We start from the raw sequence: 13579 nt of genomic DNA on the forward strand, positions 1-13579 counted from the left end.
ATGAAGTTCACTGTGCTTAGTACAATAGCCAATTTACGTGACAAAATAATAGTTTAAAGGTAATGTACAATTTGTCTTGATAATCCATAAACTCAAAATAAATCATAAATGTACTAAAACTTAGCCAATAAGCTCAACACAAATTACAAACTGTTATGAAATTATTTATTTTTAACAATGACCTCTGTCTGAAAAACTGAACCAATATAAAGGAAATAAAGGCATCTTTACCCATCGGTTCTACCTTTGAAAGTGTTACTATATAGTGAGTAGATCAATAGTGATGTGATTTCATGATAATGAAAAACATGGCGAGAAACCGGTAAATAAATCACGCCTTGACCCTGGTCATGTGACCTTGGTCCCTGAAAAAGATTTATGTTTGTGATTTTGGTCTTTTGCTTCTTTGTTTCAGAAGCCTTTTTCGTTTGAATTTTCTTAGATTTTTATGTCTCGGTGTGTGGTGACATAGTTTTGTGCTACAGTAGTTCTCTTTTTGGAGGATGTGCCGGCCTGAAAAAGACCGTTTGGTCAGGGTTTATGAACGAAGAAGACTATTTTTGCTTTTGAATCTAGTTTAGCTTACTTTTTTGCAGCTTTCGTGAATTTTATGAAAAGCGTCTTTGCCTTTCGTTGTTCACTTACCAGACTGGTTAGGAATTCAAAGATGAAGGAAACTGCAAAAACGTGACCAGACGGTTTTGCTGTTTGGAAACCCAAAACATAAAAAGATAAAAACAAGCGACCTAGCGGCCGATATAGCTCCGCTGTGTTTATGTAGAGAATAACTATTTTTGACACATGTTGATGAAGAAGGTGGAAATCTTTGATAGCTCAATGCAGTGGCCAGAGAAAAGTGGCTAAAATAGCTGCAACAAGTCATCGTTGATGACACAGTCCCCACTTGTTAATGGGTACTTTGATTACAGGTCCTCAGAGAGGATAGAGTCCTCTTCATTAGGTCTGTGATAAAAATACTTTTGAATAAATTCGCTTGATACATGTCTGAGTTATCGTTCAGGACATGAAAAAATCGTAATAAAATGGCCACACGGCGGCCATATTGGATTGTATCACAAAACAAATATATGTGCATATGTATGACATAGGTCAATGTCCTTGTAGCAAATTTGATTAAAATTGGTTGAGATATGCCTGAGTTATGGCTTGTACATGAAAAAATCATAACAAAATGGCCGCACAGCAGCCATATTGGATCGTATCACCAAAACAAATTAATGTGCATATGTATGACATTGGTGAATCTCCTTGTACCAACTTTGAATAAATTCACTTGATACATGTCTGAGTTATGGTTCTGGACATGAAAAAATGTGATAAAATGGCCACACGGCGGCCATATTGGATCGTATCACATAACAAATCAATGTGCATGTTCATGACATAGGTCAATATCCTTGTACCAAGTTTGAATAAAATCGGTTGAGTTATGCCTGAGTTATGGCTCTGTACATGAAAAAATCGTAACAAAATGGCCGCCTTGCGGCCATATTGGATCGTATCACAAAACAAATTGACGTGCATATCTATGGCATTGGTCAATGTCCTTGTACCAACTTTGAATAAAATCGGTTGAGACATGTCTGAGTTATGGCTCTGTACATGAAAAAATCGTGATAAAATGGCCGCCTGGCGGCCATATTGGATCGTATCACAAAAAAAATTGACGTGCATATCTATGACATTGGTCAATGTCCTTGTACCAACTTTGAATAAAATCAGTTGAAACATGCCTGAGTTATGGCTCTGTACATGAAAAAATCGTAATAAAATGGCCGCCTGGCAGCCATATTGGATCGCATGACAAAACAAATCGACGTGCATCTGTATGACATATGAAGTAATCCTTGTACCAAGTTTGAATGAAATCGCTCCAGGCATCTCTGAGATATCTGCGTGAACGGACGGACGGACGCACGCACGCACGCACGGACATGACCAAACCTATAAGTCCCCCCGGACGGTGTCCGTGGGGACTAAAAATACCAATTGAAGATTTCATCATACTTTGACTATATCACATCGGATCATCCCTAAGAACATGTCAACCAAAGCTATCTGATGAGTAGTTTTTTGAGAATAAAATTTTCTGACCAAAAATGGCAACAATTGTGCCCAAAAATAAAAATTGCAGATTTCATCATCATTTCAATAAATATCATTTAGTTAATCTATAGAACCTGTATACCAAATTTCAAAGCTATCAGATGAGTAGTTTTGGAAATACATATTTTTTGACCAAAAATGGCAAAATTGCCCCCAAATTACAAAATTGCAGATTTCATCATAATTTCAATAAATATCATTAAAGTGATCTGTAGGAACTTGTATACCAAATTGCAAAGCTATCAGATGAGTAGTTTTGGAAATACACATTTTTTGACCAAAAACGAAAAAAAATTGCCCCAAAAGTGCAAAATTGCAGATTTCATCATAATTTCAATAAATATCATTTAGTTCATCTGTAGGAACCTGTATACCAAATTTCAAAGCTATCAAATGAGTAGTTTTGGAAATACACATTTTTTAACCAAAAACGGCAAAAATTGCCCCAAAAATACAAAATTACAGATTTCACAATAATTTCAATATATATTACTTAGCTCATCTGTAGAAACCTGTATACCAAATTTCAAAACTATCAGACCAGCACCTTTTGAGAAATACATTTTTTGACCAAAAATGGCAAAAATTGCCTTGAAAATGCAAATTTGCATATTTCTGCACAATTTGAACAAATCTGAAATAGATCATCCCTAAGGACATATGTACCAAATATCAAAGCTATCTGACTGGTAGTTTTGAAGAAGAAGATTTTTAAAGATTTTTTTACCAAAAATGACAAAAATTGCCTTAAAAATACAAATATGCAAATTTCACCAAGATTTGAACAAATCTAAATGAGGTCACCCTCAGTAAACTGCATATTAAATTTCAAAGAAATCGGACAAGCGGTTTCAGAGAAGAAAATTTTTTACCAAAAACAGCAAAAAATGCCCCAAAAATACAAATATGCAAATTTCACCACGATTTGAACAAACTTAAGTGAGGTCACCCCAAGTGAACTGCATATAAAATTTCAAAGCAATTGGACTTGCGGTTTCAGAGGAGAAGGCAATTGTTGACGGACGACGACGACGGACGACGACGACGGACGACGACGGACGACGACGGACGACGACGGACAACGACGGAAAATCAACCTATTTGATAAGCTCCGCGTCGCTGACAGCGGAGCTAAAAATACCAGGAAGAACATAAGCAGAAATGGAAGGTTAAACAAAGATAAGAACTCAGAAAGATTCTCAGATTCATCAACAATCTTGCAAATCAAACCTTAATCAAAGCATTAAGTAAGGCTTGAAATTTATTCCCACTCCGGAGTGCCTCTACAGAAAAATTGTCGTATGAGATATCAACAAATTTATTCGCTTCATGAGATTGTACGATATCATGAGAAACAATCAATCAATCAATCAGACATCTGTTCTAAGATAAGTCCATGTTCGACACTACTAACCGCGGAAAACCCAAAAATTGCAAAACTGTCTCGAAGCAACTTAGATCGATAGAGGAAATTCCATTCACAACCCACATCAGAAAGAACATGACTCTGGCAGAAAAGACTGTCCTGAACAATCTGTCTACAAACAAACAAATCTCAATGAAACCCATCAATAAAGGATGAGGCATAGCAATTGTGAATAAGATAAATGACATTAAAGAAAGTTATAGACAGCTGCGAAATGTTCACTATTACACTTGGCGACATTGACTATACAGTGGATATGCATACGAATCATTTATCTGCGACAAGAAGATCATTGACGAGGTGATTTACAGTTTCCCCATACCCAAAGTAGAATAATTTGTACACCACGATGGTATTTCCTGCCAAAAATACACAAAACCAAAGCAGAAGAAACAATCATCACCCAACGTCTCAATAGAAATGGCTGCTCGAGCCCAATAAAACAAATGTCAGAATTTCTAGACCTTGTCATAAACCAATCGTCCAAACGACATATATATGCCAGGGACACAAAAAACTTTATTCTCTAGTTAGAACCAATTAAAAAAACAAGCAAACTCTATTCTGGTAACATTAGTCGTGATATCAATGTAGAAAAACATGCCAAAAATGAAGCCATAAATGCAGCGACCGTAGCGTTGGACTCTGAAACAGTACCTGCCAACTGATATGATACAAAAAACCCACCATCAATATATTTTAATTCAACTGAGAAAAATACAAACGAATCTATGGATGCAGTATGGGCTCACCAGAAATAGCTGATATCACATACCATGAAACGGAGAAAGTTATATTAAATCCCAAATCCGGTCAAATATTCGTAGGGAATTTAAAAGGTGACATGTTCATGGTTTACACAGGAATCGAACATCAACTTCTAACATTCAGAACATTTGTCAAGGAGTGCAACACCCTGTACTGTACGTTCAACTTGGGAATTCATAATTATACATTCTATCAACAAAATCTCATACCTTGACACAATCGGGAGAGATGGCTCGATTTTAAAACCAACACAAAACCATCTGACGATATTTATCTGCCTTTGACTTTCAAATGCTTCACTGAAGGTGAATTACTCAGATATGTACATGCAACAACAATATGGACTTCATAAAAAGGTCAATTTCTCAACGCAAAATCTTCAACAAGAGATTACAAAAAGAAAGACATAGCTTGTATAAAAAAAATGTAACAAAACGTCAGCCATCCTTCATTAACAAAAGTAAGAGTAATGATGTAACAAAGTACTTGTCAGCACAACCTCATCAAAACCAGCCTAATCAAACAATGTGATAAGATTCTGGAAAATTATGAAGGGCGATTAAACGCTGGTCATGGTTTTCCAGAAAATCTATAATAACGTACAAAAGGAAGAAAAACATACAATATATCCTCCTTCAAGCAAAATTCAAACACAAGGAGAGTACAAATGAACGGTCTGAGCAACAATTCACGCAAAAATCTGACCAAAACATAAAGATTTTAGCATCTCTCTATTATGAACAATGGGTACCATTAAACTGAGCATGTGGGAATACAAAACCATTCAAGTGACTGAAGAAGGGATCACTTTGGCCCGAAACGCCGCTAGGAGGAATAACCAACATAAAACCTTATTTCCGGACCAAGGTCACATTACGAGGGTCAAAGCACTATCTATTCTCTGGTTTCTCACTATTTTCCCTTATCACCAAACCACATTGATCTACTTACTATACCGTATCACAAGCAAAGGTTGAACCAGTGTGTGAAGTTGCCTTCATTTCCTTTATATCGATTCGATTTTTCAAACACAAACCATATTTAATATCAATAATCTCATAAGAGTTTGTTACTTGTGTTGAACTTATTGGTTGAGTTTTGATACAGTTATCTTTTATTTTAAGTTTATGGAATATTAATACAAATTGTACATTACTTTTATGCTATCATTTTGTCACGTAAATGGGCTATTGTACCAAGCATAGTAAACTTCATAATCGTCCATTTTGTAACTTTCGGTTGCCATTTTGGTTTTATGACGTCATCTTAATAATTAATTTGCATCAATTATCTGTTTTGTCTGTAATTTGGGGTGTTAATTTCAGTTCAGGTGATAAAATGCTGAAAACAGGCTTCATTAACTGTGTTTTAACATTTTTAGACAATATTACGGCGGACATTTTGAATTTGGTCGACCATTTTGGCTTTATGACGTCATAATAATGATTAAGTTGCGTCAATTCAATGTTTTATTTATAATTGAGAATGTTTGAGTCAGTATATTTACAAGAATAGTGAAAACTGGCTGAATAAACCGTATTTTACCATTTTTAAGCAATATAATGGCGGCCATGACGTCATCTAGCCTTTCCGGTGGTCCAAATTTTTGGAGCAATAGCTAATTTTGATCTACACACATATGTGAACCTCTGTAGCAAATTTGGCACTTTTGTCATTCGTGTAACGATCTTGCTGTTTTTTGTTGCTAAGCCACCTGACTAGTTGGCATGAATCAAACCAAGTATACTACCAAAAAGGAGAATGTTGAGGCAGCACGCTCAGGAACTCTCTTTCAGAGAACAAAGTGCAGAGTCACCGGTATTTTAACTCTTTGAGCGCTGTAATATTTCCCACCAAAATTTTAGTGCAACATTTTACGTTTTTGTAAATTTTTCTTAATTGTTTTGATAATTTTGGATCAAACAGACATCACATTTCATTGGCTACAGTTTTTCATCAAAATTTTGGCAAAATCTGAAAAAAATTTGACTGGGTGGGTTACATTATAAAGGCGACAAAAATTGATTTTTGCGCTCAAACTCATTATAGTGAATACATGTATACTGAACATGTGTATGGTGTTTTAGTGCAGAACATTTTACTGTTCACTTAAAATTCAAAAAGTGCAACATCCCAGTCAGTCAATCACAGCTCAGAACTTGAGGAAATGTACACTGTAAAACTAAGTTCATGATGTGAAAAGATTGAGCTTTTGCATTCAGTCCACCACTTATTCTGATGGAAAAGAAATTTGAAATTGATCAATGCATATGAACTTTGTTGGAGCACAGGTCAGTGTCAGTGTTCAATACAATTCTTGTATTACTGCACAAGTCATAGGTGTGAAATCAAACCATACTTCAAATCAACTCACTAGGAAATATCTCTGAATTTTGCCAAAGGGAATTCCTATGCAAGACTTGAAGAGATTCTAAGGATCTTCCTAATGGTAAGCTACATCACTAGTGTAAATAAATACATTGCTAAATTACTGAAAGCGGCTGGTCTATGACCAAAACAGCAGAAACCTCCACACAAAGTATGATACACAAACATGAACTTGGCTGTTTGTACAGAGTGTAATACACATTAAAACAAGGATTTATTAATTTTTGTATTTAATTTAACTTTTCAAAGTTTTTCTCTAATTACATTTTTGGAATTTCAGTTAAATAGTATGAACCAATGCCTCCATTGAAAATTCTATTCTCGTGTTCAATGATTCAAGTGCCATTTAGCAGCGAATGCTCAGAACTGCTTATAACTAAGCAGCATGAATAGCTCCACTCTTCAATATCGAATGCCCAGCACATACATTTTTGGGAGCTACTGAATGGTGCTGCAGTTGGCATGAGGAAAATGTTGTAAAGACAGAGGTCAGACAGAATGGAACTGTGTAACCTCTGTTACATTACAAATTAGACATTCCATATACATTCAGATGTCTATTACCACTGATAGACTGACACAAAAACCCACAGCCTCTCTACAAACTCTGCAATTTCTCTATGGTTCACCATGGTGGAGAAGTTCCTGTTGCCATAAATACAAACTCTACCAACATGAGTCTGCTCCCATTTCAAGCATATCTCCCATTCAAAAAAGATGTGTTATGCACCAAACATAGTTACCAAACACTCATATTGAAGCTTTTCATGACAGATTTTTTAAGTATCATCTTGATGTTTCTATTCTTGCTTGCTTTTCAAGTCTTAACCTTGCATAAAGTATGGCTATCACTATTTGTACATTATCTTCGACATTATTTAATGCTGATGGTTACCATTTGTAATTGTGCATCAACCATTTATTTAAATGAAACCTTTGTAAAATTTTACGAAAAAGGGATTGCCTGTGGCAATTTGTCACTTCAGTGTGCAAAATTGTTGTCAAAATATATCCAATTTTCCTGACAAGTTAAAATATTTCCTAAAAACTACATCCCTACAGTGCTTACGTATTTAAAACGTAAATTCACTTTGTAAACCTATAAATGCAAATAAAAGCAATGATGATAACAAATGGATATTTCAGCAGCATGAATTGAGAAATTAATATGATCACTCTGGTACAAATTAAAAACAAAACTAAAACATTAAAACTCCCTGTTGATTCATTCTCCTGTACACATTTTCTGTGATTCCTATTGTTCCGGCATATGTCAGTGCCAATTGTGTGCTAACATTTTAAGACCAAAGAAACACATGAACTGATAGCTGCGCCTTGTCTCTTATATTATGGGAGTGATCCAATTATAATCCATCAAACACAGTGGTTCAATATATTATTATAAATAGTCTGGTACCCTGTCCTAGTTCTGCCACTGGCTGCGCTGTGCTCACGAGAAGAGTCCAGTATTTGCCATTCTATCCTAGGCTGTCACTGGCTCTCCTTATCAAGTGAGCTAATTTGTGAGTAGTTTCTTGAGTGATGCAAGAAGCATGGATGACAGTGTTCATTTATGATGTCAAATAGGCTATAGAATGTATAAACCTTTGACAGGGCATATAGTGTACAGAATCGGGGCAGGGACCTGGACTAGTATTTCACTTGCAGCCATGAGCGTATTAAATTTCAGCTTACATATCACACCTATTCACCTAAACCAAACTTATAATCTCCCTGATTGGTTCTTCTTGAACCATGTGGCCAGTATTTATGAGCATCTCTTGTCTTGGTATTTGTTCTGAACATCAAACAGTAAAAGTACCACCAAAGAGAAAAGAACACAAACCACACCACCATACCATGGACCAAGTCCTTGTTGTGTAACAATATCCAAGACAGATCTGACCAACCAAATTCACATTCCTATCCTTTTTTGACATGAATAATCAAAAAAATATGGGCTTTGAGAGATGAGTTCATGAAACGGAGTTGGGCGGACTAGTCCTTGTGTAGACTCTGCATGATCTTCACCATAAGTGGGCTGTCTGTTGGTGCATTGGTGAACACGCTACCGACAAACGCGTGTGTCCCCCACAGGTGATGGCTGATGACTTTACAACAGCCAAGGTCAACAATGTCAAAGCCAAGGGTCTTGTACCTTTCGTCGGTTTCAAAGAGTGCTGTGTTGGTGTGAGGTCCATAATACTGCAGAAATGAGGGAATACAAAAATTACTCCAACAGAACAAAATGCCAACATTAAACAAGTTACATTGTAAGAGAATTTTGAATTTAATTCAATCAGTGTATCAAGTATTTCTGAGTAAATTTCTACACTTACAGTAACTTCTGCATACGAAATTACAATGTAGATTGTTTCTTTCACCAGAATTGATCAGAAATAGACAGTTTTCCTTAATAAATTATTAAATTCTGAAAATTCTGTGATGCAGTACAGAAGCACTGAGGAAGTTTTGAACATAGATTTTACAGACTTTTGTTTTCAGAAAGTCACCATTGCACACCATAATAAAGCAAAATCTCAACGTTATGAGAATAACTACCAGACCAATATGAAGAAATATTGAAGCCATTAACATGTACTGATGGCAAGGTTGACAGAAGGTATGACAACATTTAATGTTTCCATGCAAGGCCAGTCATTCAGGATGGCTGTATTCTTTAATGAGAATACTTACAGCAAGGCCAGACGCAGGATCAATGAAATCAGCCCAGTAACCTTCTGATTGTAGCAACTGACAGATTTCCTGAGCTCCTTCAACAAACTGTGAATCAAACATGAAATGTAGTTTGAGTCTAAAGAAATGTATGAATGATTTAGAAATGATACACTGGCATGTTGTGTTGTTGTGTCAGGCAAATAAGCAGATTTTAAGATATGTACATTACACTCCATATTACATTCCTACATTCCGATGAAAGATTACTAAAGCCTATTTTTCAGTTGTAAACAGATTCTATGTGAAAGAAAATTGCAAATATGATTCCAGTTAGGCGGGGTATGGGAGTCTTATACATTTTCCCTCTGACAATTCATATTTTGTGAAGTAGACACATAAACTGTATGAAATCAATGCTTACATAGTCAGTGAGCTCATTCCTTTCTTTCTCTACAGCTGGACTCCATCCACTCATGTCATTGGTCGTCTTCTGACACAGTGTAACAACTGTGAGTTTACTGTCACCAACATTGGCCTCTAGAAATAAGTCCATGAAACCTGTGACAAAAATACCAACCAATTAGTAACTTTCTCAGAACTGTTGCAGGTGAAGTTTTTTAACACAATCTAGTAACCCTGCCACGATATCCCAGTATTTTATCTGTTGGCAAGTATCTATATTACAGTAACAATATACTACCAATTGACCTAATGGTATAGTCAAAATCAGTATTATAGCATTTAGGTCTGTTTTTCAAGATAACATACTGTGTTCTATCCACCACATGCATGTATCAACAAAAGTAGCCGAAATCAAATCAAAAGAATCTACTGAAAGGACCAGTGAAAGGTTAGTAGCTAGTATAAGAACAGGAAATATAAGCATACTTCTCTTCATCCTTGGTGTACATTCCTGTGCAACACATTCAAGCACATTGTCTATGCATTTTGAAGTCTGTTGACTGTGTTTTGCCATGGCTTTCCCCTGTCATGGAGAGTGAAATCAAAACTGTTAATTAAATGCTCTGATGAAGAATTTTGGAAACCCAGTCTGGGGACTTACACTCAGCTACTATTCATTATCTGTCACGGCAATTTCAACAAAATGTTAATTTCTCTACATTTTGAATATAGCAAAAGTACTTCAAGGTTCAGGGTGCCAAGAATCTGGTATTCAGGGGCCATTATCCTGCAAAATCACTGAAATTCAGTTATATTTATATAAGTTATAGCCTATATCTTTATAAATTATAGTCCATTGACACACACCATGTTCGAGGGAAGTGTAAAATCTGCCAAGCTGAGCATAAGTAAATTGCACACATTCATACGAGACCTGCCATGTTGGTGCAAACAGGTTGTGGCTCATTACCACTTTTTACTAACATAGCAGGGTGATGGATGACAGGCGTTGCATGAAAAGGCTTCACGTACATGTCATTGCAAAGTACACTCAGTGTGTTACTTGTGGTAAAACAGAAACACATAATCAATAGTGGTCACACTACATCTTCAAATTTTTGATGATCTCTGCAACTAGCAAGGCCACAGTGCAATGCAGCCACCGACTTGTCTGATTGTTAGTTACGGCTCCACTTTCTCATGATAATGTAAATATCCACATAATCTTTTTTTGCCCATACATATTAAAATACACATGCAAATAACACAAAAAATAAAACAACTGAAAAGGGGACATTCTCGGACGGGCAGAGCTGGCTTCACTATTTCACAGCAATAGTTACAATACATATTCACGGGCATGACTTCACATGCCCTGTCTGTAAGGGTTTGCTATGGATGTATTTTGAGAGACACTGAGGGTCACCTGAATATTTCAATGACAAAGGTATACACTGGGATAGTTTTATACCATCCTAGAGTCTCTGCTGCACTACAGTGTATCTGATATAAACTACTTACCTCTTCTGAGGCAAAGAACTGTTCCATGGCAATCACTTGCCTCTCATGAGACGTTGGTAAAGTATTGACATCAAGTTCAAAGGGTAAGACTGGTTTGACTGGGGGTTTCAGTTGTGTTGCAGCACCGACATTACCTGGTAGTGGGAAATTCTTATCCACTGGGGCCAGAGGACCAAGCGTCACATCTGGCCACTCACTTCCTGTCAAAGCTATAAAACAAAGAGAAATGATGGTTCAAAAGGTGTAGTTGTATAGCTTACATAGTGTAGCATTTCAATACGTACAAATGCACTTTGCATAACATTTTGGTCCAATTGCTTGATTAAATCATCATGCATTCTGCAGTACCGTCAACCTTTCTCAACAAGGGAAGGTCAAAAGTTATACTGCACTGGGAAAGAAGATGTTGACAATGACATTTTCGGTCTCAATATGATAGACTTTTCACTTTATTCAATTTGATTCTTGGTTCAAAGAGACTACCTTCCATTTCCAATTGTATAAATCTTTTTCATTAGCAGCAAATTTCAATGGATACAGTAGAGCAACAATGTGATGAAAATAATTAAATATACAATATCAAACTTTGCATGCAGTACCTTCCTGTTGATCTGCAGCACTTGCGAGCGGTTGTTGTTGTCTGAAGCTGGCAAAAGTCTGCAGTCGTGATCTCATCACTTGAAGGCTGGGCAGACGGCACACTAGCCTAGGACTGCTTGCTAGCACCTTTGAACACAGAGAAAAACAAATGGGTAAAAATAAAGAAACACATGGAGACATAGAGAGTACTAGTCAGAAAGCTACTTTTTGTGATGTGATAATCACTTGGTGAAGCTAGAATATAATCAGTTGTTCAAAGCTATGATGAAATCAGGCTTGTACATCCATTGTTCTGATGCATATATATGTGTTACTTTACTTATCAAACTTTTGCGCTTAATTACCTTGGGGAAACTATGAGATATTTCCTTTCAAAATCAGTCATAAAAATCTGCAAAATTTAGTTCTACAGAAACAAATTACCTAATATTTCCTTACACTTGAAATTCAAACTGCCACCCCTGTGTTATCTCTATTGGTCAGGGGGGTGGGGGAATTAATTCTTTTTTAATGCTCACCCAAAAAAAGCTCGTGAAAATGTTATCTACTCCACAAACTTAAATGAGTTCCAACAAGTCATATACCCAAAAAAGTATAGTAAAAATTTGGGTCACAATATCTTTCCCCGGGGCACACTCTATCTTTTTTAAAATCATCTTCTGCTCAAGCATCAGATGAAGGAGACTCCTAGTCTCTGAAAGCTTTTGCAAAGTACTGCCTAGTTGATCTTAGCAAGCCACATGTACCTATCCCCTAGCAAACTTTTAAAATGTATGCTACATGTATTGTTCATAAATGTGTGTAAATTATTCAATTTTGACAGAGTATGGCATTCTCTGACAAAATGTGGACGAATGACTGCACCTCCATGAAAGTTGGAAAATGTAATATACATGTACCTTTGCCATCTTATTCCCTTTAGTACTGTTTTGACAGCTTACAGAATTACCACTTACGTCCAGTACAACTGAAACCCAAGCAAACAAGTAGGACTTGATGAGATATTTTGATTGATGAAGTAAGAAAATGTCATATTTCGTTTTTTCTTTCAATAACTTTTCAAAAAACAATATGCACAGAATCAGCGTGACAATCACTGTCTATGAAGTCAAGTGCCACTGATGATACCTGTACATCAATAGATGGCATACCGCCTAGACCGTAGAGGAGTTGAAAATGAGAACTGGCGTTGTGTGTACAGGTTAGGGTAAAAAGAATGACTTGTTATATCACTGTAACACATGATCAACGGTCACAATATTTAAATATCCTCAACCTAAAAATCAGTCAGACGAAAATGAAAGCTATCTGGCCGCGGTTTATATCAGCCTACAGCGCTAGCGGCTGTGAACTGTGAGGGCACTGAAGACAGTGAAATTGAAGGTTTCGGACGCCGGGTCGACAGATTTGTTCAGTTCCGATTTCTCGGTAATTTATCAAAATACATGAATTACCAAAGGAGAAAAATAACTTTGACACTAAAATCTACTTACTTGTATACCTTGGAAACGATAACCCGGGGGAAATGTTCAAAATTTCGAAGGTACGTCACGATGCACGCAAACGTGACGAAATACCCGATCGCCGTTTCCGAAACAAATTTGACCCGAATTTGACCTTTAGGTCATTCCCAGAGTTCATAGGAAGAATTCTCGGCAAATCTCGTTG

The 13579-nt window shown here is 36.4% G+C and overlaps 1 protein-coding gene across 1 annotated transcript; it reads right to left on the reverse strand.

Moving 5' to 3' along the window:
• Window positions 1-6397: 6397 nt before the first annotated feature.
• LOC139139973 (cobalamin trafficking protein CblD-like) lies at window positions 6398-13545 on the reverse strand. The gene is made up of 8 exons (XM_070708949.1): window positions 13405-13545; window positions 12811-12878; window positions 11911-12037; window positions 11312-11520; window positions 10277-10373; window positions 9810-9946; window positions 9407-9493; window positions 6398-8914 (listed from the first exon to the last, which is right to left on the reverse strand). Exons 2-8 carry the CDS (start codon window positions 12817-12819, stop codon window positions 8708-8710), a joined length of 873 nt encoding a protein of 290 aa, XP_070565050.1. The 5' UTR covers window positions 12820-12878; window positions 13405-13545; the 3' UTR covers window positions 6398-8707.
• Between the last annotated feature and the right edge of the window lie 34 nt (window positions 13546-13579).

This window comes from Ptychodera flava, chromosome 9 (genome assembly GCF_041260155.1).
Source record: "Ptychodera flava strain L36383 chromosome 9, AS_Pfla_20210202, whole genome shotgun sequence".
Lineage (NCBI taxonomy): Eukaryota > Metazoa > Hemichordata > Enteropneusta > Ptychoderidae > Ptychodera > Ptychodera flava.